Source organism: Salvia miltiorrhiza, chromosome 5 (genome assembly GCF_028751815.1).
Source record: "Salvia miltiorrhiza cultivar Shanhuang (shh) chromosome 5, IMPLAD_Smil_shh, whole genome shotgun sequence".
Classification (NCBI taxonomy): Eukaryota; Viridiplantae; Streptophyta; class Magnoliopsida; order Lamiales; family Lamiaceae; genus Salvia; species Salvia miltiorrhiza.
This window is the reverse complement of record NC_080391.1, coordinates 38,256,501-38,283,701: the sequence shown is the minus strand read 5'-3', so window position 1 is coordinate 38,283,701 and position 27,201 is coordinate 38,256,501. Positions and strand designations below refer to the sequence as shown.

General features: G+C 38.8%; 4 protein-coding genes and 2 long non-coding RNA genes across 7 annotated transcripts; 1 reads left to right on the top strand and 5 right to left on the bottom strand.

Moving 5' to 3' along the window:
• Positions 1-6,939: 6,939 nt before the first annotated feature.
• Positions 6,940-7,521, top strand: LOC131025888 (thioredoxin-like protein CDSP32, chloroplastic). Its single transcript, XM_057955668.1, has 2 exons — positions 6,940-7,317; positions 7,438-7,521. The coding sequence occupies exons 1-2, from the start codon at positions 6,940-6,942 to the stop codon at positions 7,519-7,521; spliced, it is 462 nt and encodes a 153-aa protein (XP_057811651.1).
• Positions 7,522-8,830: 1,309 nt separating this feature from the next.
• LOC131024338 (uncharacterized) lies at positions 8,831-9,634 on the bottom strand. Its single transcript, XR_009101768.1, has 2 exons — positions 9,445-9,634; positions 8,831-9,162 (listed from the first exon to the last, which is right to left on the bottom strand). It is a non-coding gene; the product is annotated as an uncharacterized LOC131024338 (long non-coding RNA).
• An 88-nt stretch (positions 9,635-9,722) lies between these two features.
• Positions 9,723-10,481, bottom strand: LOC131025887 (uncharacterized). Its single transcript, XM_057955667.1, has 5 exons — positions 10,409-10,481; positions 10,257-10,335; positions 10,047-10,182; positions 9,840-9,947; positions 9,723-9,740 (listed from the first exon to the last, which is right to left on the bottom strand). The coding sequence occupies exons 1-5, from the start codon at positions 10,479-10,481 to the stop codon at positions 9,723-9,725; spliced, it is 414 nt and encodes a 137-aa protein (XP_057811650.1).
• A 1,725-nt stretch (positions 10,482-12,206) lies between these two features.
• Positions 12,207-14,369, bottom strand: LOC131024335 (probable serine/threonine-protein kinase PBL23). Of its 2 annotated transcripts, none has more exons than XM_057953846.1 (4): positions 14,002-14,369; positions 13,470-13,657; positions 13,218-13,407; positions 12,207-12,934 (listed from the first exon to the last, which is right to left on the bottom strand). In XM_057953846.1, exons 1-4 carry the CDS (start codon positions 14,114-14,116, stop codon positions 12,342-12,344), a joined length of 1,086 nt encoding a protein of 361 aa, XP_057809829.1. In that variant the 5' UTR covers positions 14,117-14,369; the 3' UTR covers positions 12,207-12,341. The 2 variants fall into 2 exon arrangements, with proteins under 2 accessions (XP_057809829.1, XP_057809830.1); XM_057953847.1 differs by having other exon boundaries at positions 13,470-13,665; positions 14,002-14,143.
• A 142-nt stretch (positions 14,370-14,511) lies between these two features.
• Positions 14,512-15,693, bottom strand: LOC131024336 (fatty acid desaturase 4, chloroplastic-like). The gene has a single exon (XM_057953848.1). It carries the CDS (start codon positions 15,501-15,503, stop codon positions 14,634-14,636), a length of 870 nt encoding a protein of 289 aa, XP_057809831.1. The 5' UTR covers positions 15,504-15,693; the 3' UTR covers positions 14,512-14,633.
• A 10,044-nt stretch (positions 15,694-25,737) lies between these two features.
• Positions 25,738-27,175, bottom strand: LOC131024334 (uncharacterized). The gene is made up of 2 exons (XR_009101767.1): positions 26,412-27,175; positions 25,738-26,158 (listed from the first exon to the last, which is right to left on the bottom strand). It is a non-coding gene; the product is annotated as an uncharacterized LOC131024334 (long non-coding RNA).
• Between the last annotated feature and the right edge of the window lie 26 nt (positions 27,176-27,201).

The following is a 27,201-nucleotide window of genomic DNA, read 5'->3' as shown; positions in this document are numbered from 1 at the left end:
AAGCTATGAAACCCATGAGGGCAGCCCGTCGATGTTCGTCGTCATAGCTCGTCCTTCGATTTTTATTTAATCGTTGTGACTTGATATATGTGTTTAGGAGCATGCTAGGATTGTTATATGTTAAAATTATATTTTTCCAAGCATGATAAGTTGTAGGTTTGGTCGAGCATGGCTGAATATGTGTCGTGAGTTTTGAGCTTTTCTTGAGCTAGGTTAATGTGTTGTCGAGTTCTTGGCTGCCAAAGTTTGAAGTTCTTGGCAGCCAATTTCCGTGAGGTTGAAGATGACGCATGTTAAGGGTTTTGGTGTGTTGTTAAGTTCTAAGATGGAGGTTGAGCATGTTAGAGTTAGTTTGATGTTTGGAGTAATGGTAGGAAATGTGTAGGATGTTGCATGAGTTTTGCAGAGCATGAGTGAGTTTGAACTTTGTGAGTCACCTCTGGAAGTCAGCTCTGGCTGCCAAAGTCAGCTCTGGCGAGTTAGCTCTGGAAGTCAGCTCTGGCTGCCAAAGTCAGCTCTGGAAGTCAGCTCTGGCTGCCAAGGTCAGCTCTGGCGAGTTAGCTCTGGAAAGTCAGCTCTGGCTGTTGACTTCAGCTCTGGCGAGTCAGCTCTGGCTGTTGACTTCAACTCTGGAAAGTCAGCTCTGGCGAGTCAGCTCTGGTTGTTGACTTCAGCTCTGGCTATTGACTTCAGCTCTGGCGAGTCAGCTCTGGCTGTTGAGCGCAGCTCTGTCGAGTTGTTAGCCATGGCTATGTCGAGTTTAGCTCTGTCGAGGAGGCAGCGCTGGAATGAGAGTCCAGCTATGCCAAGTAGGCAGCACTCGAATGAGAATCCAGCTATGACAAGTAGTCAGTGCTGGATTGGAATGTCCAGCCATGTCGTGTAGTCAGCTCTGACTGCCAAGTCAGTGCTGGCAAGACTTGGGTTTTAAAAGTGTTAGTTTTATTTCCCTATGTGAGTTTAAGTTAGTAAGTTATCTTTTTAATGACCCTTCTTCTCATCTATTCTTCATAGCAATGAAGGTTCGGTTGGGAAGTGACGACGAGAGAGAGAGAGTGACGTTACCCTTTTTGCAGAGACGCAATGAGGTGGGCTTTTCTACGCTAAAATCAAGATGTTTACGCGTCGTTTGATATATGATGTATGATGTATGATGTATAATGTATAATGTATGATGTATGATGTATGATGTATGATGTATGATGTATGATGTATGATGTATGACGTATAATGTATGATTAAATGGATGTTAAATGCATTGATGTTTTATTTTCCTTTCAAACATGAACTGAAAATATATTTGAAGATATTACATTGCCAAAATATTTGATATTTTAGTATGTTATCTATCTGTATGAGAAATGACATCGGTTCTACACGAGGTAGAATTAGTGTACACGGTGGTCGTGAGTCATCTTTCAGGTTGGCCGATCACAGTGCTGCAGAGGGAGGCCTCCCTCTCAGTACATGAGTTAACAGATACGATACTTACTTGATGAGAAAAGTCTGCGCAGACAACTTTGAGAAATGAAAATGAGTTTAGCGAACATAAGGCCTTTTAGATAAATCCCTTATGTTTTGCATATGAAATTGCAACGACAATATGTATGATGTTATATGCATGAAGTGTTTGGCATGTGTTCACTGAGTACTTTTGTACTCAGCCCTGCATATCTTTTTCAAAAATGTGCAGGTTGAGCCGGTGTGATGATGGTGCTGCATTGAGCGGAGTTACAGGGTTGTTAATAAATATGTAACATGTCTAGAATATGTCTTCATACATATGTCTAGCTACATTTCCGCTGCAAAACACTTTTGGTACTGTTATGTCGTACTTTAAGTTTAAGAGGATGGTTTCTGTTGATGTATTAGCTTGATTAACATTTTAATTAAGTTTTATGTCTTCTTTCAGTAATGTTTTCAATTGAGTATTAATGAGTAATAATGACGAGTTTTATTAAGATGAGTAAGTTTTACGGTTATAAATGACGCCTCTTTCTTCCCCATCTTCTTTAACCCCATCCCTAGTCGTGGATCACTCGTCCTAGCTATCCCTAGCTAGGGCGGGCTGCGTCAATTGGGCTCTAAAATAACAATGCTGAAAATAAAATAAATAAAGTCTTCCAACTTTGGCCCAAATGCACATAAATCAAAATCAAACGTAAACGTGGGCTATCCAACACGCCAACTCCACCATCTCCTATTGGCTTTTTCATTCCCCTCATTGACCATGAATCTTGGGTTGCATCATTCTCCTCTTCTTGAAGATGATTCGTCCTCAAATCCAAGTCATCACCTACATCAAAAAGGAAACTTTTCCTTGCGCATATGAAACCTTTCCATCATGTGCCCCTTGGCCAGTAACTCGCCAAATGGCCTCTCGTCCTTCACGGCCCACTTCCAATCACTAGCTCTTGTAAGAAAGGATTTGTGCATCAACCCATTCTCCTTTTTAACTACAGGCTGCTCCTTGGACTTCACCTTTTCCGCCTCCTTTTGCAATTGCACTTGATCCTCATATGCTTGTTTAGGAGTAAGAGGAACAAGTGATACCTTCTTCGGATTATATTCAAAGGAATATTTGTTGGTGAAGCCATCATGAGTTACACATCGATCAAACTGCCACGGACGTCCCAACAAGATATGGCTCGCTTGCATTGGAATCACATCACACAATACCTCATCCTCATACTTCCCAATGCGAAAAGAAACCTTCACTTGCCTCGTAACTTTGATGACGCCGGTCTCATTCAGCCACTGCAAATGGTACGGCTTGGGATGCTTCACCACGGCCAGCTCCAATCTCTCAACCATGGCTTTACTAGCCACATTCGTACAACTCCCTCCATCAATAATCATGCTGCACACCTTGTATTGAACAAGACATCTCGTGTGAAATATGTTCTCCTGCTGGTCTCTCTCATCGGGTTGAGTTTGGACACTCAAAGCTCTCCTAGCTACAAAAAGCTGCCCAACAGGTGGTAAAATCTCCTCAACATCCTCATCGTCGTCAGGATCCTCCAAAGCTAGCATCTCCGAATCGGTCTCCTCACCATCATTCACCACTTCGTCGTCATCTCTCATGATCATAAGTCTCCTATTCGGACACTCACTCATAATATGCTCGAATCCCTGACACTTGAAGCACTTCTTATCTTGATTTCCACCATCGGAAACTACCAGATTTACTGAATTCAAGCCCTCAGGTCGGGACCTAAAAAACGTCTTCTTCTCATCTCTCGGCGTCTCCTTCTTCCATTGGTTCGCTTTTGACGAGGAACCATTATAAATTGGTTGGGATTGCCTCCAATTAGACTGATTCTGTCTCTAATTGTTGTCGTTGCCGCCCCTCCTCTTGAGTTAATTCTCAATCTTGATGGCCATGTGGACCATATCCTCCAACTCAACATAGTGCTGCAACTCCACCTTATCACGAATATCCCAATGCAAACCAGCTAGGAATCTCGCCATAGTCGCCTCTCGCTCCTCCACAACATTGGCTCGAATCATGGCAACCTCCATCTCCTTGTAATACTCATCCACACTCCTACTTCCTTGCTTCAAATTTTGGAACTTGTTGAAAATCTCTCGGTAGTAACGATTAGGCACAAATCACTTCCTCATCACAGCCTTCATCTCATGCCAATTCTGAATTGGTGGTTCACGGTTTTTCCTCCTACTCGTCACCATCTGATCCCACCAAACAAGTGCATAATCTGAGAACTCTATCGCAGCCAACTTCACCTTCTTGAGCTCTGAATAGTTATGGCAGTCGAACAGAAGCTCCACCTTTCTCTCCCATTCAAGATACAATTATGGATCATTATTTCTTGGGAAAGAGGGAATGTTCATCTTGATGTTGCCCAGATTGTTATCTTGCCAAGTCCTACCGCCATCTCTACCGCCATCTCTCTGCCAGTACTCTTCTTCATATTCTGTATCATCTCCATGCTCCTCATACTGACGATATTGGAATCGACCTCCTCTACCTCCACGGCCTCCCCTGCCACCTCGGCCTCCTCCTCGAGTGAAATTGATCACTTTGGAGTAAGACTGCTCGATCTGGTCGATCCTTTCATGCACTGTCTCCAATTCTGATCTCAGAATCTTTCCCAATGTTGACTTAAGTGCCTCCATCATGAATTTCGTCTTTGGATCAACAACAGGTTGATCATCTTCCGTATTGGAACCCTGCTCATCTCTTTTTGACATATTGACACAGAAAAATAATAAAAGGTTAGTAAAAACAGAACCTCACCACCTCACAAGCACTCGTGTATCACTCAAATAATGAATCACTCAGCACTCGTGTATATCACTCAAATCAAAGGCTTTTTTTCACTCTAATAGTCTCACCACTCTTGTATTTTTCCACTCAAGTTCTCTCTTAAGGAATCGAAATCCCTCAATCTACCACTTGAATTCAACACCAACAATAACAAACGAAACCACCAAACTGACTCAACGAGAGCACTCAACGAAACATCCCGCAAGGTACCAGACCAACAAACAAAAAGGCACAAAGAAACAGAAACTGAAACTAAAAAATGTGCTGCACAGAAATTGTCTCAACACGATCTATACTATCCAAGGAACCCAGAATACACTACAAGATTTAATGAAAATTCAAAAAAGTGCACGCAGAAACTACCCCAACAGACTCTACACGACCCAAGAAACCCAGAAAATACTACAAAATTTAATCAAAATTCGGAAAAAGTGCACACAGAAACTACCCTAAAAGACTATACGACCCAAGGAACTAAATGAACAAAACTGCACACAAAGGATTTTCAAAAAATTCTATAAAACTCAAGAATGAAACAAAAAAATCGGATGTTGGATGTGTATGCAGTGTAAAATATATGTAAGATATGGAAATCTCGAATAGATAAGTAGATAGGAAAAAATACAGAAAAGATCAGACCACAGAAACCTTAAACCTAAACAGACGAAACCCTAAAACTGAAAGATATATGTAAAAATACAGACATAATCACACGACAACAACCCTAACTGAAAAAGTCAAAACCCTAGGATGGAATGAAAACATGCGAAACACACGGAAACACAGAAATAGAATTATGAAAACACAAAACCCTAGAAAACGCCTATCCTTGACACGGATACAGAAACGAAAATGAAACATGGATACGAAACATGGCTCTGGTGCCAAATGATATGATTCTTGTCAATCAATCAATCGAACACGCAAGCGGAAGACAGAAGAACGAACGATAGATGGAAATTCCAAAACCTCTTAATCTAACCCAACGTGATGTTGATGCAGTAACTCGGAAACGATGAATGACACCCGACGAAGGTTGGTTGACTCGCCGTTACGTTGATAAATGAATTCGTCTTGAAATTTCAAGAGGTATTCGAAAACTCTCAAGAGAGAATAAAACTCACAATTTTGATAAAAAATAATGTTCAATTCGGCCAACACTGATAAAGCCCTATATATAGGCAAAAACTAAACCTAGTCTAATAAGGAAACAACTTAAATAAAACCCTAATCAGCCAAACAAGGCCCTTATTCCTAATTTTTGAAAATAACCCAATAAGCTAAACTATTGGACTCTAAAATGCTGAAAATAAAATAAATAAAGTCTTCCAACTTCGGCCCAAATGCACATAAATCAAAATCAAACGTAAACGTGGGCTATCCAACGTGCCAACTCCACCATCTCCTATTGGCTTCTTCATTCCCCTCCTTAACCACGAATCTTGGGCTGCATCACTGGAGAGCTCGGTCGCGAAGCACGACGCTCGGGTGCGGGAGACGCCCCGCCAGCGCAGAGTGAGCGGATAGCAGCGCGGGTGCGGGCGCTGGCCTCGTGTGCGAGCACGAGTGCTTGCTTTTCCCTCATTCTTTGTTCCTTTTTTCCTTAAGTCTTTAATTTCCCACATTTCTTCAAACCCCTACAAAATATAGTGCACACATCAATAGATACTCAAAATTAAATTAAATATGAATGAATGTTACATCCATAAGTCCCCCAATATACTAACAATTAAGGATAAAACAACCCCGCCACACTTAACCTTTTGCTTGTCCTCAAGCAAAATGCATATGAATTAAATGAAGAGACGGTTCAACAATGCTCAATTCCAACCAAACATTCAACAACCAATTCAAAATTTTCAATCAACACATATCTCTCAAATGGTGTAAGTAACTTAAAGTTTTAAGAGACAACACAATTATAATACAAATGATTCAGCCATACCCAATTCTCCGCTAAAGGTTAATTCTCTAATGTGATCGCCTTTATAATCAATATCTCATATTTCAACTGCGATGTTTTCACCATTTTCTATTCTATTAAGAAGTTCTTTCTTTCATTTTCAACAGTTAAGCCAAAATTCATGAGATCAAGCTTTTTGGAGCTAATCCAAAGTCTTCTCACTTGGTTTTCCATGCTCATAGTAACACTAGAGAAGCAGAGACTCAGAGCTGTCAAACATTTCAACAATCACAACACTTCATAACATCAAGATAAGATCGTAGGCAATCACACTGATAATACTCCCCCTAGCATCTACCGGACAAATCACATCATGAATTGCTCATTAGGATGTTGCATCCAAAATATTAAACTCGTCACACCAAGCAAGGAATATGTATATCATGAGAGACAAGGACACAACTAATCCAATCACGAATCACAAAATCAACTTGTGAACAAATCACCAACATATGCAGCATTACTCAAAGCCAAGCAAACAATCAAGGCAAAGGGGACCATTTGCCCCACACCAAACAAATCAATAATTCATCACAACAGGCAAACACAACCACAAAGCACCCAAACAGCTACATTCATAAACTTCTTAGCCAAACAAAACTGAGTCTTGTCACCAAAACAACTCTTTAATCTCCACCTTATCTCCAAACTTCAGACGAGTCGCACCGTGAAATCGTTGGCCGCAGTGATGGGCGTGGAGAAGTCTAGAAGGTCCATAGCACGACGTAGTCTAGAAGGTCCACCGCAAGGCGACGTGGACTTCCTCCTGGTGATAGGCGACAAGTCGGAGGCAACACGCGCCCTCTGCACCCTGGAGAAGATCGAGCAGGTGCCGCACTTCAACTTCTACAAGAGCATGGAGAAGATCCACGAGGAGAAGGCCATCGGCCTCGACCAGCTCGTTGTGCTCGACGTTGGCCTCAAGCACTACGGCCCCTGCGTCAAGGTCTACCCCATCGTCATCAAGCTCTCGCGCTCCATGGAGGACACCGTCATCTTCGCGCAGTTAAACGACGATAAGAATGATAGCTGCATGCGGTTCTTGCACGACATGGTCGTGGTGGAGGTGCCCACCTTCTTGTTCATCAGACAAACAGTGGGTCCCATTCCAAAAAAAAATTAAGTAAATGGCGAGAAACGACCGTTTTCTCGTTGGGTTTAAATGCACCATTTTTATGTACTCTAGGGGAGTATTTGGGCCAAGGTCAAGAATGGGGGGGAGGGTATACGCTCTAGGGGCCTCTACTTTAGGGGTGAATCTGCACCTTAATCCTTCAAATTAAATTAATGTAATTTAAATTAATGCAATTAAATGAAAAAGGCAAAAATTAAAACTAATACTCCCTCCGTCCCACGAATCTTGACACGTTTGGTTTCGGCACGGGAATTAAGGAGTTGTAGATTAGTGTTTTAAGTGTGTAGTTAATAAAGTATAAAAGTGATAAAGTAGAAGAGATAATGTAATAAAAGTGATAAAATAGGAGAGTGAAGGTAATAATTATTATCTTATTTGGAAATGTGTCAAGATTCGTGGGACGGCCCAAAAAGGAATACGTGTCAAGATTCGTGTGACGGAGAGAATATAAGTCAGCAGGATGAGTCAGACCAATGTAGGCCTTGACTTATAAGTGGTCTCAGAACATAAATGAGTGACTGATTCAACCAATATCAATGCTCTAACAATCAAATATTCATAACTCCATTTGCTCCTCTCATTTTCCTTAATATTCACATCTCACATAATTAAATGCACTTTAATAATTTAATTCTATTAAAATAAATTGCAGCATATAATCTAACCAAGAATAAACTATTTTATTAAAATAAAAAATGACAATTTTGATCTTATAAATTAATAATTAATACAAATATATAATTCTTTGAATGGATTTATTAATAACAATAAGAAATTTGTTGGAATTTATTTGATTTAATTAATACCCCCTCCCTCCATACCTAAAGACATGTTTTTTGTTCATTCTAAAAAAGATCAATAGTATATTTATTTTGTGGTGACCGAAACCCTTCATTTTTTAGTTGGAGGAGAAGCGTCCCACCTTCCTACTAATGTTATATACTTGTGTTCACATCCATTTTTACCCAAAGAAAATCACTACGCCAGATTCGCTCATAGATAACGGATTTTATCCGTTATCTATGTGCGAAAACATCCGTAATATATAATGGTGTAATGTATGTGGATTTCATACATAACGGAGATTTAAGCGTTATCTATTCTATTATACATAACGGATTATATCCGTTATCTATAGTATTATATCCGTTATCTATTCTATTATACATAACGATTGTTTATATATAAGTAACGGATTATATCCGTTATCTATAGTATTATACATAACGTTTCAAACCGTCATGAAAGTTTAATATTCACTGTTATGTACACACCTATACATAACGGTTTTTTGATATTAATAACGTTTGGTAATCCGTTATGTATAACGGTTACATAACGTTTTTTACCGTAATTAGATTTCTATTTCTCCGTTATCTATTAATTTATACATAACAATATAAATGATAAAACCAACAATAATAATATTATATATCATCCAAAATATTTAATTTTATATTATTATCATAAAAAAGAATTCATACAAGATTTGAATATAGTCAAAATTCAACAACTGCTCTATCTATACTATTATGCCTTACAAAAATACTAAACATATTAAATATGCAACTAGCTAGCCATATGGTACAACTTTTCTTGGGAATTCACAAGCCTCTTCAGCTCAACGTACGACTCATTTAATCCACCACAAACCTGCCACAAAATCATACAAAGAGCCAACAAAGAATCACTATATAGAGCATCAAGAGTAGTAAACAACTGCATTGATCCCAGCAAGCTGCTGTAACAAGAAGAGAGCTGCACCAACACTCACAACTGCAACACAAAATAATATAAATTTTCAGGACACCCAGAAATGCTGCAGGGGTAATTATAAGGAATGAAGACTACAACAATGCAGTCAGTAGCTTAATCATTTCCTATATACAAAGGGACCATGGCTAATGTAATGCATAAGCAAAATAGGGAGGCATACTACATTATTGTAGCTTCCGAAAAGGGAAATGTAATCTCTATCTCATGAAAACTCTTGTATTCTGTATATACCTTTTCGGTCCAAGGTAAAAAAAATACCAACATAATAGTGACCTTACATACCTTAGGATGCACTCGGAAATAATGCAAGTCTCCTCCAATTATCCTAAATGGCTTCCCATCTCTCCAAAACATGTCTCTGCAATCTCAAACTTATGTGTGTATCCCTATCACAGTATAGCATCATTATGTTAAATGCAAGCAATGCTCGAAACGCCTTAAATCACAACAGAAACCAAATGCATCAACCAAACTAAAAGCCCATTTTCATCATCATTACAGCTCATTTTCTACTTCATTGTATGCACATAATTTAAAAAATGCAACTTCATCATGATTACTCAAAGGCTGGAAAACTCCTAAACGCAATATATATTGTGAGCTCAAACCACAGCATACAAGAAGAGAAGTGTAGCAAAATTGAAGAGACAAAGTCAGAGTGGTAATGAAAAAAATACCTCCATAATTCCTGTGTGGACTGCTGAAACCATGAGGGGTTGTATGGGCAGAAACAAAGCTGATGCTGACAACTTGGGGTTCTCTTTCCTAAGTGCTCTTGATAGGCACTGCCAATCACAATTGCCAATTGAAGCCAATTAAAGCATAATTTTGCTAAGAAGCAGCTGTTCAAGAAAAGATTAAGTTTGAGAGTAAGTAATTAGCACGGTAGTTGTTGCGATCATAGTGTAGTCAGCCCATCTGAGATACTTCCTCAATCTCCCTCTTGAAGCATGATAGAAACTTGAAGCAACTCCCACTCCAATCAATGAATTTGCGTATATTTTACAATTCACATTTTTCCTACAGGAGAAACAGAGTAAAATATATATGACAAGTAACAAAATTAAGACACATGCGAAGTCGTTTGATATCACCTTGGGGCATGGAGTCCGATGGCAATAAAAGGAAGTGAAGTAAGCACATTAGCAACGGTTTCAGCAATGTTCTGATCGCCTGGAAGAGAAATTGCATGCAATTGGTTAAGGAATATAAGGAAGAAAGGCAAGATGAATAGAATAATGAGTACCAGTATGAGTGCAATGGATGGACCTCAAACAAGCAGGTCTTTGATGCCAAACTTTCCTATATATAATTACCATTAGACCAACTTGCTTCATCACAAAACTCTAAGCTAGCTTGAAATCAAATGCTAGGCACCTTGAACACGCGGTTGTATTAGAGGCTGATTGAATAAAATCATCATGCTACTACGCCAAATTAGCTCATACATAAAAATCCAACCCACCCAAGACCTGCACCCAATAGAAACTTTGGGGTTTCACAGAAATGACATCTTTAATCAAAAGACCGAGCTACAAAAATATAATATTTTATTCAAAATCAAGAAGCAGAGGCGCAATACAGAAGCAATAAACATAACATAAACATAGCAAGAGAACAATTCCACGCTGAAGCGTAACATAAAATTTTCAGAAAATTCAACCACCAGCAATTCGCAAACAATTGTAACTAATTCTGATATTAAGTTCCATAATTAAAACCTTAGCAAAATTACTCAGCGATTTGAAATTATTCACAACCTCCTATGTACACCGGCTTACTCTCCCTTCAACACCGTCGATATCGCTGTATCTATCAACTCTTGAGCATCTTCCAAATTACTCACCACCGCCTAAAATCAACAAAAAAAATGGAAAAATTAGACAAATTTGCAAAAAGGGGGGAAAAACCACAAAACACTGATTTGATTTACATGAATCAGATGCTCAAAGCTTTCGAAGTGAGGGAGACGCAAACTTGGAAAAAGAGAGAAGCGCGAGATAGGTCGTGAGGGGAAAGTTGGCTTTCCTGAGAGGCATCGATGACAAGCCGCCTGCGACAACCTAGGGTTTAGAATTTGGAGGTGGGGAAGACCGAGAAGAACGATGGGAGAGAGAGAGAGAGACGCGATGGACAAGGACAAAGCACCGGAGGTAGCAGACTTCGGTGGCGGTGCGATGGTGGGTGAGACGTCGGTGGCGGTGCGAAGGTGCGAAGGTGGCGGTGAGAACAGGAGAGATGGAGATCGAGAGGGAGAGCAGAGAAAGGGAGAGAGAAATAGATCTTGAGAGAGAGAGAGAGAGAAAAGGTGTTACCTGAGGCAGGGAGCAACTGGGCGAGGCGTCGACAGTGGCGGGACTCACCGGAGGGGCGAAATTCAGAGATGAAAGGGAGGTTGAAAGCCCTAGAAATTGGGGATTTTGTTCTTGGGGAAGAAATAGGGCACAAAAGGGAAGGAGAGGAGGAGGAGGAAGAAGAACAGGCGCCGACCTCGTCGCGCCAGAGGGAGGCGGCGATTCATGGTGGCTGCGAACCGGAATCAAGATAGAGTGGCGAGAGAGAGGGATACTTCCTAAAATTTTAGAGAAGAAACTTTAGAGAAGGAGACTGTGGGTTGGCTAGTTTGTATTAGGAAATTAGGATTTTAATTTTTTATAATATTATTAAAGTTAAAAATAATTATAAAAAACAATACATAACAGTCTTGAGGCGCTCATATATAACGGTTAAAACAACCGTTATAAAAAGATGCTCATAGATAACGGTCGGCTTAACGGTTTTGTAATACCGTTATGTATGAAACTAATAGATAACACATAAACATAACGGATTAACTTAAACCGTTATCTATTTCCATGGACAACAGTACATAGATAACGGTTTTTTGTGAAAACCGTTATCTTTTCCAAAAATGCGCTCATACATAACGGTTTTTTAAAAAAACCGTTATGTATGAAGCGTTATGTATGTGCATTTTTGTAGTAGTGAATGTTGATCAATTTTCCTCAGCAAATGGAAATAATAAAAGATATATATGTAAATGTTGCTCTTATTTGGATGAATGAATCTTATGATGGCAATATAAGGTGAGAAACAGAGTTAGTTGTTGTAAACTGCAGAGCAACAAAATTCCATTCTAAGTGGTAGCAACATAATGCTGCACAAAATGAGCATGTACACTATGGGTCTCCTGGTTGTGGTGATAAGAATTCTAAGGCAGTTACGACGTCAGAAATCAATGGTCGCGATGCAGCATCTTCCTGGAGACACATGGCTGCAATTGCGAGAGCTTGGTACAACGACTTCTCTGGGTAGTTCCCTTCCAACAAAGGATCCGCCATTGTGTGGAATTTCTTCTTGTCTTTGAATAGGGGCTGCGCCCACTCGATCAAGTTGTGCTCTTGACTTGGTCTGGCGTTGTCAATGACTCTCCTGCCGGTGATCATCTCCAGAAACACCACCCCGAAGCTGTAGACGTCGGATTTGGTGGTGAGCTGTCCGGTGGAGGCGTACTCGGGGGCGCAGTAGCCGTAGGTTCCCATGACCCGCGTGGACACATGCGGGCGCTCCCCCACTGGACCGATCTTGGCTAGCCCGAAATCCGAGAGTTTAGGATTGAAATTGGCGTCTAGGAGTATGTTGGAGGACTTGAAGTCTCGGTAGATCACCGGAGGACTCGCTGTTTCGTGCAAGTACTCTAGCCCTCTTGCTGCTCCATGTGCGATTTTCATCCGCACATCCCACGTAAGCCCCTTTTTCTCGGGACTCGTATCTATTAATTCACCAAATTAAAATAAATTATTTCATTTCATTTCATTTTTAAGTACTCCTCCGTCCCATAAAAACATGCATAGTATGGGGCGGCACGAGTTTTACGAAATCCTGTAAAGTATAGTGTGAGTGGAGAAAATGTCCCACATTGATTGTGTGTTTAGTGGGATATATTATTGTTATAAATGGACTATGCATGTTTTTATGAGACGGACGAAAAATGAAAATTATGCATATTTTTGTGAGACAGAGGAAGTAAGTAACAAGGGTGCGGGGGTACGTACTTAACAGGTGATCCTCCAAGGAGCCATTGATCATGTACTCGTAAACAAGGATTCTTTGGTCGCCCTCGGAGCAGTATCCCACGAGATTGACAAGGTTCTGATGGTGAAGAAGACTGAGCATCATCACTTCCACCAGAAACTCTCTGTTGCCTTGGAACCCATTTCGGTCCAGCTGCTTCACCGCCACATCCTGCGCATGCACCCAATTAATTCAGCCTATACTCATCAAATATGAGCTAGCTAGTTAAGTACCTCATCTTTTCCTTGAATATTAATGCGGCCTTTGTACACCCTCCCAAAGCCGCCTTCGCCTACCAAATTATCGGCGTCGAAGTTGTTTGTGGCGACGGACAGGTCGTGGAAAGTGAAGATATCGGCAGAGATATTGTTCTTTCCAAGTTTTTCTATTTCTTCAGCTACATACCTTTGCCTGGTGCTATCTGCGAATCTAATCATCCATCAATTATATAATACTACCAAACCCCATTCAATTCGCATGCGCAGCTCATTCATTTTTGTTGATAGATATTTCATGATGACAAGGACAAACATTTTTATTTTTATTTTTATCACAAATGCATTCTAATAATCATGAGATTATCCATATAATTAAACACTCCCTAGCTAGTAATTGTAATCAAGAATCTAAAGACCAAGATTCAAGAAAACATGAGCATGAGAAAGCATTAACCAGGTTAATTATCCATGAAATGATGATAATTAAATTGTGTAATCCAAATACATTAATTATTATAAATGTATAATGAAAGATGGCGTGCGTTACCAGTTTTCAAGGATAGATTAGCAATAGAGGCAAGGGGTTTTGTGTCTTGGTATGGTTTAGTGGAGGGCTCCTGGTTGACGTTGTCTTGTGGCATGCAACAAGAAAAACAGAACATCCTTCCTCGAGATCACCTCAACCCCACCATTTCAATCCCCCCCTTTATATTTTGCGATCAATCTGCTTTTCCTATTCGCATAATGAATTGAATTTCTTCAGCTCTCGATAAACCAGCTGCGCTTTCCGGTCTCTCAAGAAGCTGAAGAAGATTCAATGGCGTCGTTTAACTTTTCTTCTGCCCTCATAGCCAGTTGTTTTCAAATACACTATATTTTGACTCCGTCAATTTTCCTATAATTAGCGTGTGGTTACACTTACATGCAATGTCTACGGATTCAGATATCGATACTTTTTCCTATAATATAGGGAATTTATTTTCTGTCCCTTCCAAATTACATTTTGGCATTCTGGAATAAATTATTCAAACTAACTGCAACAACTAGCTAAGGCATATCATCAGAGACCACTACTTTTATTTCAATTTACTAATTAATTAATATGCATAACAAATGAATATATATTAATTCCCTTCCCAAATAAAAAGGGGAATAATGAATAATGAATATATATTGTTATTAGGATAAGAAAGATGTGGTTTCAGGTTCCTGAGTCCAAGCAGAATTGGGCTCGGACCAAGACCTGGGCCTCACACCAAACTTGAAGAAAATGAGCATTTCCATGGCCTCAAAGAAGTGCGAACCATCCAACAACTCATTCCAAACCCCGCTCACAATGCAGTAGTTGTTGTTGTAGGGCGGGCGGTGGTGCGCCGCGTGCTGCGACGGCGACACCAGCACCCCGGCGTCCTGCAGCGCCACCACCAGCGGCGGCAGCTTGCTCTTGGTGGCGTGCGCCCACGCGTGGAACTGCTGGCTGAACATGATGCAACCGGAGCACAGCGCCACGAACGCCAGAACAGTTGGGTCGTCGCACACCAGGTTTATGGGGACCACCGTGAACGTCACCGCACGCGCCAGAGCATGCAGGTTGTTCGCAAACTGGCGGCGCGTGATGGTCCACGGCCACTTGTGGTGCCCCTGAAACCCTTCGATTTGAGCCCCGAACACGGGTGTCTCCGCGCCGCCGTAGTTGTCGATGCCCCAGTGGTAGACGCCGGACCCGAGATCGGCCACCACGTACCCGATTAATCCGGCAACCATCGGTTCCAGCCACATGTGCGACTCGGCTGCGCCGCCGACGGACCTGGCTAGAGAAATGAGGACGGTGGTGCAGCCGCTTGCTAGCCACGCACGGTGGGACCAATTTGATCGCAAACTTGGGTCGTTGAGCACCGGCGGGCGGGGGCTCAGGGTTAACGGGTCTGAGACGGGGCGACGGGGTCTAGGCGGCGCGGTGGCGGAGCTGTGAACGCGGCTCGGAGGTGCAATGCGGTTGAGAATTCGGGCATGGTTGAGAGATGAGTGACGTTGAGGTAGAATAGCCATTGAAAAAAGTGGTGTTGTGGTATGACAAACATCAATGTTGATGATGATGTGCGAGATCACATAATAGCAAGAAAAAATAATTTGTGGTTATAGTTGGAATTGAAAGAGGTCCAAGTCTTAAGTTGATGCAAATGTGGTGGTGTGTGGGTGGGCTGCGTGGGGCTATTAGAGTCGTGAAGATGATGTGTTTACTTCGTCGATAAACTATTATCCCGTCTGTTCCACCTTCATAGTTGAAAATACACCTCTTTAAATTTTCCTTATTGTCTCAAAAAAAAAATCCTTATTTATTATTATTATTATTATTATTATTATTATTATTATTATTATTATTACTCGTAAATATTGACATAATTTAAGCTTCTCATAAGCAACACCAACAAAAATTAAAATGGGGAGATTTTGTTTGCGTGTGTTGGCCAAGCGGTATAAAGTCTAAGGCTAAAGGTCTTGAGTTCGAGTCCCCTATGGCGCGGCCTTTTCATTTTGTTTATTTAATATTGTAAATTTATCAAAAAAAAAATGGGGAGATTTGGTATGTGTGTGTGTGTTTTGGCCTAGTGGTAAGAGGTTAATATCCAAAACCTGAGGTCCTGGGTTCAAGTCTTTCGTCGCGTGGTCTTTGAATTTCTTTATTTACTTATGTAATTTATCAAAAAAAAAAAAAAGGGAGATTTGGAGTGGTTATGCCTAAGGTCAAAAATCTTAGGTTCGAATTCACCGTCACATGGTCTTTAAATTTTCTTATTTAATTATTAGTTTATGAAAAAAAACAATGAGAAGATTTGACTCTAACATTATCTCATAAGAATTTGAATTTTTATTATAAATTTATAAATAACAATTGATGTCATTCATAAAAACAAAAAATAAAGGAAAATGAGTTATACACAAAGTACTCCTATTCATGTGAATATTCTACCAGTAATTTTGTGCACACAGACAGTAGCAGACACCATCGACTTACATGCTCATGGTACAAAGTACTCATATTCATGTGAATATTCTACTTGAAAATTTGTCAACACAGACAGTAGCGGACACCATCGACTTACATGCTCATGGTAGACGCAAAAGGAATGTTCTCACAAGTCACAAGCAAGACAAAGAGAGCTATTTACCAAGTTTTGCTCCATGAAAGTCGAAATGGGAAGATAGAAAGAGGTGTATCACAAATATGGAATACATGAAATATGATGTTCATAGTAGAGGTGGTGTTGCTCCTGAATTCTGATGAAGACTAGAAATCTCAACAGAGTTGAACAAAGTTTAGAATAAATGAAAGCTACTCTACTATAACGTCGAGCAAATATAAGATTATTGTCAAAGGCCTTGGGAATGTCAAAGTCGATTGTCCATAAAAGAATTGAAGAAGGATGTCTTCGACCACATTCGAATGTATATTCGAATGTCGTGAAACCAACATTGACAAGGAGAATAAGAGGTCCAGGTTTAGAGTTTTGTTTGTCAATGATTAAGAAATATATGGTTGCATCTAACCATCCGTTCATTAACACGCATGACACTATATTCATCAGTCCTACATTAGACATTCATTATTCCCACATTGAAATTGTATGTTTGTTACATAAAATTGTATCCACCAAGTTAGTTACTAGAAAATAAATTGAATTACCGTCAAATATTAATTTTATAACTAAAAATGATACATTTAAAATTTATATAATAAAAAATCAATAACAAAAAATAGTAATGGTTAAATTACCTAACAATGAATTTTATAATTTTTTTTATTCTTATTCGTTACGAAGACTCGATTGTTCCAATTGAGTTCGTCTAGTAGACGAGTGGTTTCTCTCTCAAAATGTTGGAGAAAATTCCTATATACCATACATCTCGGACAATCGTCCGGATCCATAATTTTTAATGGAGTCTCCTCCCACATAGGTTATGTTGTGGAATTGCTCGGGAAGACAATCAACGCAGCAAGAACATAAAAGAAAAGAACACGAAGGCGATTTACGTGGTTCGGATTTTTCAATCCTACGTCCACGGTGCAGAAACAAACAATTCTATTTCACTATGAACACTCAAGAACTTTTACAATTACAATTGAGAACTCTCAACACTAGAAGAAGTGTATAGCCTACAAATCTATCAAGATTGCTATAATTCCTCACTCTCAACTAGTTTACAGTAATGGAAATTCTTAAGCTACAACTCAACAACTAATCTAGGTATTTAAACAAGAGAAAAAGCAGTTGAGAAGATTTGAGCTGCGCGCCGACTTCTGGAAAAAATGAAGGAACAGATCCGTTGGATCTATTTTAACTAACCTAAAACTGAACTCCCTTAACTCTTGCATATTTGCTAACTGATCCCTCAGCTATAGACTAACCACCCTTGCATATTCTACCAGTCAGAGGAATCGAATGCCAGAGCAGAGAAATCAAGACGCCAGAGGAATCAGAGTCAGAGCAGCGAAATGCATCACCAGAGAAATCAGGTCCAGAGGAATCAAGTCCAGAGCCGCGAAAAGCATCGCCAGAGAAATCAGGTCCAGAGCAGCGAAATCACCATTCCGCTGGTGACCCATTTCTCTGGCGAGGTCAGAGAAAACGTATAGACTAATTGTATATAGATACTTTACTCACAATTCTCCACCTTATCTAATACAATTAGAATACACTGAGCTACCTGCATGGATTAAACAAACAACTTGCTCTCCTCAAGAGAGCTCATACCAATCAAAGAACAACACTTTTGGAACTTAACAGTTGGTAAAGATTTGGTAAGCATATCTGAAGCATTATCATCAGTTGACACTTTCTCTATTATAACTTCACCTTTGTCAACTAAATCCCTAACAAAATGAAATCTAACATCTATATGTTTAGACCTCTCATGAAAAGATTGATGTTTAATAAGATGAATTGCACTTTGATTATCACAAAGAATAGAGACTACCTGTTGATTAATACCTAACTCAGATAGCATACCTCTTAGCCATATACCTTCTTTTACTGCTTCTGTGACAGCCATGAATTCGGCTTCTGTAGTGGAAAGAGCTACTACAGATTGTAATGTAGATTTCCAGCTCACTGTTGTTCCATAAAGTGTAAATACATATCCAGATTGGGACTTCCTTGTATCTATACTTCCTGCATAATCAGAATCAGTAAAGCCAACTAGAGCTTGACTTATATCAGTATCTCCACCTTGAAACATAATTCCTTTATTAACAGTTGCTTTCAAGTATCTTAATACTCCTTTTAATGCAAGCCAATGTGGTTTTCCTGGATTTGCCATAAATCTACTTACAAGACTAACAGCATGAGCCAAATCAGGCCGAGTACAAAGCATAGAATACATGATGCTTCCTACCACATTTGCATAAGGAATAACACTCATGTCTTTAAGCTCTTCACTAGTAACAGGACATTGACTACTAGACAGTTTAACATGTTGAGCTATAGGAACCTGAGCAACTTTTGCTTCATTCATATTGAATTTTAACAATACTTTCTTCAAGTAATCAGATTGAACAAGCATAAGTTTCATATTTTTCCTATCTCTCTTGATATCCATACCAAGAATTCTTCTAGCAGTCCCTAGATCTTTCATATCAAATTCAGCACTCAATGATTGCTTTAATTTATCAATTTCAGTACTAGAACTACTAGCAATAATCATATCATCAACATACAAGAGTAAGTAAACAACCACAGACTTAGCAACTTCTTTCAAGTATACACATCTATCATGCAATGTTCTCTTGAAACCTATACTTATCATGAATTCATCAAACCTTTTATTCCACTGTCTTGGACTTTGCTTCAGTCCATACAAAGACTTTTTCAAGAGACATACCTGACCTTCGCAGCCAGCTACTTCAAATCCCTCTGGTTGATTCATGTAGTTTCCTCTAACTCACCATTTAGAAAAGCTGTTTTAACATCCATCTGTTGCAATTCTAAATCTAGGTGTGCAGTTAGAGCAAGTATAAGTCTAATAGAACAGTGTTTAACAACAGGAGAAAAGATTTCATTAAAATCTATACCTTCTTGCTGAGAGAAACCTCAAGCAACTAACCTGGCTTTATACCTGATTACCTCTGCACCATTATGAACCTCCACATTTTTCTTGTATAACCATCTACATGTTACACATTTCTGGTTCTTAGGTCTGTCCACCAGGATCCAAGTCTTATTTTTCAATAAAGACTCTATTTTCTCCTCCATAGCTTTGATCCATTGCTTGCTTTCAGAGCACTGAATTGCTTCTTGATAGGACTTAGGCTCTCTGTAATTTACCTCTTCAGCTACTGAGAAAGCAAAGCTAACTTGATCTGCTTCAGAGTATCTGGCTGGAGGTCTGGTAATTCTCCTAGCTCTGTCACGAGCTAGATGATAATCACTGAGATCCTCAATGTTATCCTTTTGTTGATCATCTTCCTCCTGTTTTATACCTGTCACTTCTGATACTCTAGACATTTCATCATTAATAGGTGTGTTATCACTAGTTTTATCAGTGTTTACTTCAACTCCTTTACTAGTATACTCAGTAGTAGATTGCTCTTTTAGAGGCATTATGTTTTCTTTAAACACTACCTCTCTACTGACTAGAAGTTTTCCCTTTCCAGATTCTATGCACCAGAGCCTATACCCTTTAACCCCTGTTGGATATCCCACCATAACACATTTCAATGCTCGGGGTTCCAACTTATCCTGCCTAACATGCATATATGTTAAGCATCCAAATTTCCTCAAGTTTGAGTAATCAGCAGCCCTACCAGTCCACAGTTCTTCAGGAGTTTTAAACTCAATAGCACTAGAAGGGCATCTATTTATAAGATAAGCAGCAGTGGTGACTGCTTCTCCCCAAAATTTGGGTGGCAAACCTGAGCTAGAGAGCATACACCTAACTCTCTCAAGGAGAGTTCTATTCATTCTCTCTACAACCCCATTCTGTTGGGGATTTCCAGGTACTGATTTATGTCTTTTAATTCCCCTATCTTTACAATATTCTTGAAATTTTTCAGAGGTGAATTCTAAGCCATTATCAGTCCTTAAACATTTCAACTTACATCCCTTTTCATTCTCAACAGCATTACACCATTCAACAAATTTATCAAAGGCATCAGACTTGTGTTTTAAAATGTAAACCCAGACTTTCCTAGAGAAATCATCTATTAGAGACATGAAATATACTCCTCCACCTATAGTGGTGGTTTTGGATGGACCCCACAGATCACAATGAACATATTGAAGTGGTGCAGATGAGACATGTTTGCCAACAGGATATGGAAGTTTCTTGCTTTTACTTAATTCACATGCATCACAAGTGTTCAGTTTTTCATCAGCAGTTAAACTCAGTATACCCTGTTTCTTTAGTTCAAATAATCCTTTTTCACTAACATGCTCAAGTCTCTCATGCCACAATTCAATATCACAAGTAGAGGCAATTTCAGACTCACCAACAATAGTTTCAGCAACTAAATGATACAAAGTCTGTTTTCTGGTTCCTTTCAACACAACTTTATCTTCTTTTAAGACATATATATCATTAACACATGATTTAAACTCATAGCCTTTCATTTGTAGAGATCCAAGGGATATCAAATTCCTTTTTAGACTAGGAATATATCTAACTTCAGTTAGGAGCCTTACAGAATTATCATGTAGCTTTAACTTGATTGCACCAATGCCTTTGACAGGGCAGACTTGGTTGTTCCCCAAAACTACAGATCCCAGGTCCTTCATCTGCAAATCAACAAACCAATTCAAGTTAGGACACATATGGAAAGAACACCCTGAATCTAATATCCAATTATTCTGAGTTTTAGAAGATGTGATGTTTAAAGCTTCAGCTTCTTGGAAATTTTCAGCAAGGTCTGCTGTGTCTGAGCCTTTTTGAGCTTGTTTTCTTTTCCAGCTGTAGCAGTCTTTCTTGATATGCCCTGGCTTCTTGCAGTAGTGGCATTTCTTGCTTTCCTTTTCATCATCCTCCTTCTTTCCTGATCCTCCCTTCTTTTCTTTGAAAAGCTTCTTGAATTTTCCTTTGTTGGACTTTGCTTTGACATTGAGGCTTTCACTTGCGGTTTCTTGCCTGCCATCAGATGCCTTTTGTAACTCCCTAGATTTTAAGGCATTCACGACTTCATCCAGGGAGATAGCAGTCTCCCTTCCATACAGCATGGCATCCCTCATGTTGTCATAGGATTTAGGCAGGGCACTAAGGAGCTGGATTGCCTTGTCTTCGTCTTCTAGCTTTACATCAATATCAGCCAAATCATCAACGGCTTTATTGAATTCATCCAGTTGATCAGATAGATTCTTCTCCTCTGAAACTCTAAAGGAATACAGCCTCTTCTTCAAGAAGAGCCGATTTGCCAGAGACTTAGTCATGTAGAGGCTCTCCAGTTTAGCCCATACTGCAGCTGCAGTGTCTTCTTTTGACACCTCTCTTAGCACTTTATCTCCCAGATGTAGGATGATAGTGCTATGAGCCTTCTTTTGCATTTCAGCGAACTTCACCTTCCCATCTCCTTCTTTAGGTGCCTTCTCTGTGGTAAGAACATCATCAAGGCCCTGTTGAATGAGAACGGCCCTCATCTTCATTCTCCACAGGGAGAAATCATTCTTCCCTGTGAATTTCTCGGTGTCGAACTTAGCAATCAACATTTGGTAGATCTCCAGTCTTGAGATTCAGCACGTCGTAGTAGTGAAAAGAATGGTGATTCCTCCACCGATCAAGAACTCCTCCGATTCAGATTTTCTCCGATTCAAATCTCGAACAGTTGGTGTGCGCCGATCTTCCGTTTCCCACAAACGGCGCCACTTGTTGTGGAATTGCTCGGGAAGACAATCAACGCAGCAAGAACATAAAAGAAAAGAACACGAAGGCGATTTACGTGGTTCGGATTTTTCAATCCTACGTCCACGGTGCAGAAACAAACAATTCTATTTCACTATGAACACTCAAGAACTTTTACAATTACAATTGAGAACTCTCAACACTAGAAGAAGTGTATAGCCTACAAATCTATCAAGATTGCTATAATTCCTCACTCTCAACTAGTTTACAGTAATGGAAATTCTTAAGCTACAACTCAACAACTAATCTAGGTATTTAAACAAGAGAAAAAGCGGTTGAGAAGATTTGAGTTGCGCGCCGACTTCTGGAAAAAATGAAGGAACAGATCTGTTGGATCTATTTTAACTAACCTAAAACTGAACTCCCTTAACTCTTGCATATTTGCTAACTGATCCCTCAGCTATAGACTAACCACCCTTGCATATTCTACCAGTCAGAGGAATCGAATGCCAGAGCAGAGAAATCAAGACGCCAGAGGAATCAGAGTCAGAGCAGCGAAATGCATCACCAAAGAAATCAGGTCCAGAGGAATCAAGTCTAGAGCCGCGAAAAGCATCGCCAGAGAAATCAGGTCCAGAGCAGCGAAATCACCATTCCGCTAGCGACCCATTTCTCTGGCGAGGTCAGAGAAAACGTATAGACTAATTGTATGTAGATATTTTACTCACAGGTTAATTACAAAATAAGTTAAATATAATATAATTCCTCAATAAAAACATGCTCTCTGATACTAATTTTCTCGCGAATTAATGTATAAAATGAAGTAAATAGAATTTTCTTAAGCTTACTTGTCCATAACTAGGGGTGAGCATCGATTCTGTTCGGTGCAAAACCGAACCAAAAATTCAAAATCGAAAATCAAACCGATGGTTAAAATTGAAACGGAACCGCACCAATTGAGGGTGCCAAATCGATGCAATTTTTTTTTTCAAAAAAATCAATTAAAACCTGTAAAATAATGTAAAAAACACAAATTTGAAATGCCAAATCCCCACAACATAATAATACTTAGTCTACAAGAATACTAGTTTCAAAGATTTAAAACATCACAAAAACACAAATTCAAGTTTCAAAGTTTAACAAATAGCAACATAACAAGTCTTATAAATAAAATATTATAAATTAATTATATATTATAAAATATAAATATATAATAAAATATTAATATTTATCGGTTCGATTCGATTTAAAACCAAACCAAAAATTGAAAACCAAAACTTATCAGTTTTTAATTTTCGAAACCGAACCGAAAACCAAACTGCACCGAAACGGTTCGGTTTGGCTATCCATAAAAAATTAAGAGTGGAAATAGCCTAAGAGTATGGATGTCAATTAGGGCATAAAATGCTTATATTTATAAAAGTGGGCATTTTATACCTACAACTTAAGGATTGGGCATTTTTGCATGTTATCACTTTTTTTAAGGGTCATTATATTCATAGCCCCTTTTTACTCCTTATAGCCCTTATTTTAAAATATTAATAATAATTAATTACAAATTTACAATATTACCCTATACTTTATAGCCCCCGATTAAATTCATTATAATCAATTCATCGTTTTAATTTCTTCTGAACCGTCTGCTGGAGTTTTCTTCTCATTTTGCCCACTGTTTCATTTCATTAATCTTCATCTTTTCAGTATTAGCACCGGATTCTTCATTCATCCCTGAAAAAGGATTGCGAAAACACCCAGCATATTAAATTGTGAAACTTTAAATTGCAGTCAACAATTGCGGCTATGAACAACTAATTGCTGGTTTCGATTCTTCAGAGGCAATGAACTTGATGCACCCTTTCATAGCCGCTCATCACAACCTTACCGCATTAAATGTGCCGCCTCAAGAACAGTTGATTTAGCAATAGAAGGCGTAATATTAAAAATCAAATTGCACCTACAAAGAATCAGAATGACAAACGTGTATTTCTAAACATGTTTGGGAGAAAATTGATGCATACTTGTAATATCTTTGATTTCAGAATTTCCATCCAATGTTTCCAGCACATAACTCTAAAGAAGTTTCAGAATATAAGACAAAATAAGGAAAATTAATCGAACTTAATGTTTTCATTGATTATTTCATATAGTTCTTAGAATTTTTCATATAGTTCTTAGAATTTTGAATTGGAGGCTATACAATTCTTTTCAGAATTTATATATGGATAAACGAATTTTTTTTTATCAAATATGATAGGGGGCTATACATATTTTCAAATTATGATAGAGGCTATACGTGTTTATTCTTTCAAATTTATTTAAAATTATATTTAATTTGGGAGCTATAAAATATAGGGTAAAATAGTAAATTTTTAATTATATATTATTTATATTTTAAAACAATGGCTGTAAGGAGTAAAATGGAGAACTAATTACTAACATCTAACATGACTTTGTCCGATCAAAAAAAAAAAAAAAAGAGCTGGGCACGCTACAATTAAGATAATAATATGTTGAAAAACAGGCGTGCCCACACATGGTATATATTAGTCTGTTGGAATTGCCCAGAAACGATTTTGGTGAGTGTTGAAAATATACAAAACATTCTTTAAGGCTTTGCGCTAATCAATGTGTTTTTCCAATATCCTCTCGGCAACATTGCACCGGCTAATTCTGTAAGTCAATAACTATGATCTCGCTGTAAAGATGGCATCAATGGTCTGCTTTGAATGGAAACTTTGTGTCTAGATGTTCAGTATAAACTTTACAGATCTTAGTCCAATTACATCATCTATGTAGAAATAAAAGTATTGTAGTATCTCAAAAAAAAAGTATTGCAGCTTTACTCTCTTTACCATTGATTTACTGATTGATTGTCTTATTAGTGAAAATAATAATTTTTTATGGTAAATTTTTAAGATGTGGTAAATTGATGATGTCATTGATGGGATTTTCCCTTGTGATATTGTTGCTCGAAGGAGACAACCTGAGAGGTCAGGAACCTGATAATAAACCTAGAAGTAAGTGAAAGAAAAAGTTTAAGAGATGAAGAGGAGATTATTCGTCAGAATTAGGGGGCAAAGGAACGTCAAACAATAAAAATATGGGGCTAAGGGGTAAAATAGTCTATATATAAATATTTTTAATATTTTATTAAATAGGTGGCTTTAAAGAGTAAAATGAGGACTATGAATAGAATAACCCTTTTTTTTAAATATATAAGTTGTTACAGCCCATAATGGGTTGTCCATTAAAACAAGGGTGATTCTATTCATAACCCCCATTTTACTCCTTATAGCTATTTTTAAAAATATTAATAATAATTAATTAAGAATTTACTATTTTACCCTATTTTTTATAGCCCCCAAATTAAATTAAATTTTAACTTAACAAGTTAATTTAAAGTCTAGCACTAAATTGAAAATTTGTTTTGCTTTGTTGAAAATCTTCGAAAACAAGATTCAGATCAAATCAACTACGAAAAATGACATAAAATTCACTGGTAAATGAGAAAGCTTGAAACATTGAGTGTTTCGTTACTCTATTTGACAGTTGTTGTTTTTTTATTGCTATACCAATCCAATTTTCGTGCAATTTGTGAATCTGAGAAGCTAGCTGAAAATTGGCATCAAAGAATCTAATGGATGAGAATACTTGGAATAAAAATTGAATACTATGTTAAACCATCGGAAGGTTGGTTTTAGATTGCTATACCAGCCTTCGACGTCAACATAAGCCATCTCCGATCAAAACTGGGCTGCGATTTCCCCCCTTTCGAGGTGCTCTCCGCCGTGATCAGGCAGTGCGTCGCCAGAGTTAGGGCTGAGGCGAGAAGGATCAGCTGGTCGGCGGAGGTGCTCTGGGAGTGGAGCAAATGGGGGCTATGAACCAAAATGTCAAATGGGGCTATGGACGCAAATGGGGCTATGAATTAATACACATAGTAAATAATAAAAAAAAATTGAAGTAATAAATTAAATTAAAATTTAATTTAATTTGGGGGTTATAAAAGATAGGGTAAAATAGTAAAATTTTAATTAATTATTATTAATATTTTTAAAAGGGGGCTATAAGGAGTAAAATGGGAGCTATGAATAGAATTTCCCTTAAAACAGTCATAGCACAAAACAGTACCAGCAACAGCTCAGGCCCAAGAGCAATGGCCCTTCTCCAGGGAGGGTCTGACCCAAAGCCCAGATGGCGAAACCGGGTCTGACCCAAATTCCAGTTAGGGTTTGCTGTTGTTGCTGTAGCAGCCGCGACGTTCCTCTTCTCGTCGTCAACTGCCACCGTCATCCACGCCGGCTACCAAGTCCTCGCCGGGGGCCAAGCCCACGGCGAAACATGATTGGAGAAGGAGAGGAAATTGAGCCGGTGTAGTCTGTGTAGATGTCGCTCGAAACCGCGACACCACCAGTGCTCTCGTCATCCCTTCACGTTTAGCTGCCTACTCTCCGGTGACCAAGTCGACGCCGGAAAAGCGTTGAAGAACGGTACTGCCGCCCAGAAGCGTGACAAACGCCGGCGTGGTTCTTTCACCGGCGCGACGTCTATCGCATCGAAGAGAGCCTCCGGCGTGATTTTCCTTCAAAAAAAAAAAACTTATGATGTCATTTTGATCCAAGCAATTAAAATTAGATTAGATAAGAAAAATTAAAATCAGTTTGAAATAATCCAAAATCCTCAACCGGTGAATCTCAGAACACCTCTTTTCTAGATTAAATTCATCAGATATCAGTCCACTTCTATTAATTTTAGTATATTCGAAAAAAATATGTTTCGGAAGAAAAAAAAACTAGTACTATCAAACAATAAATTAGTACAAACAAACTCTATAAATCAAAACGGTGAATATTTCAAATAAACAACCAATATATGTACTATAATAAAAATTTGTAAAGTACTTATATGACAATTTCCAATG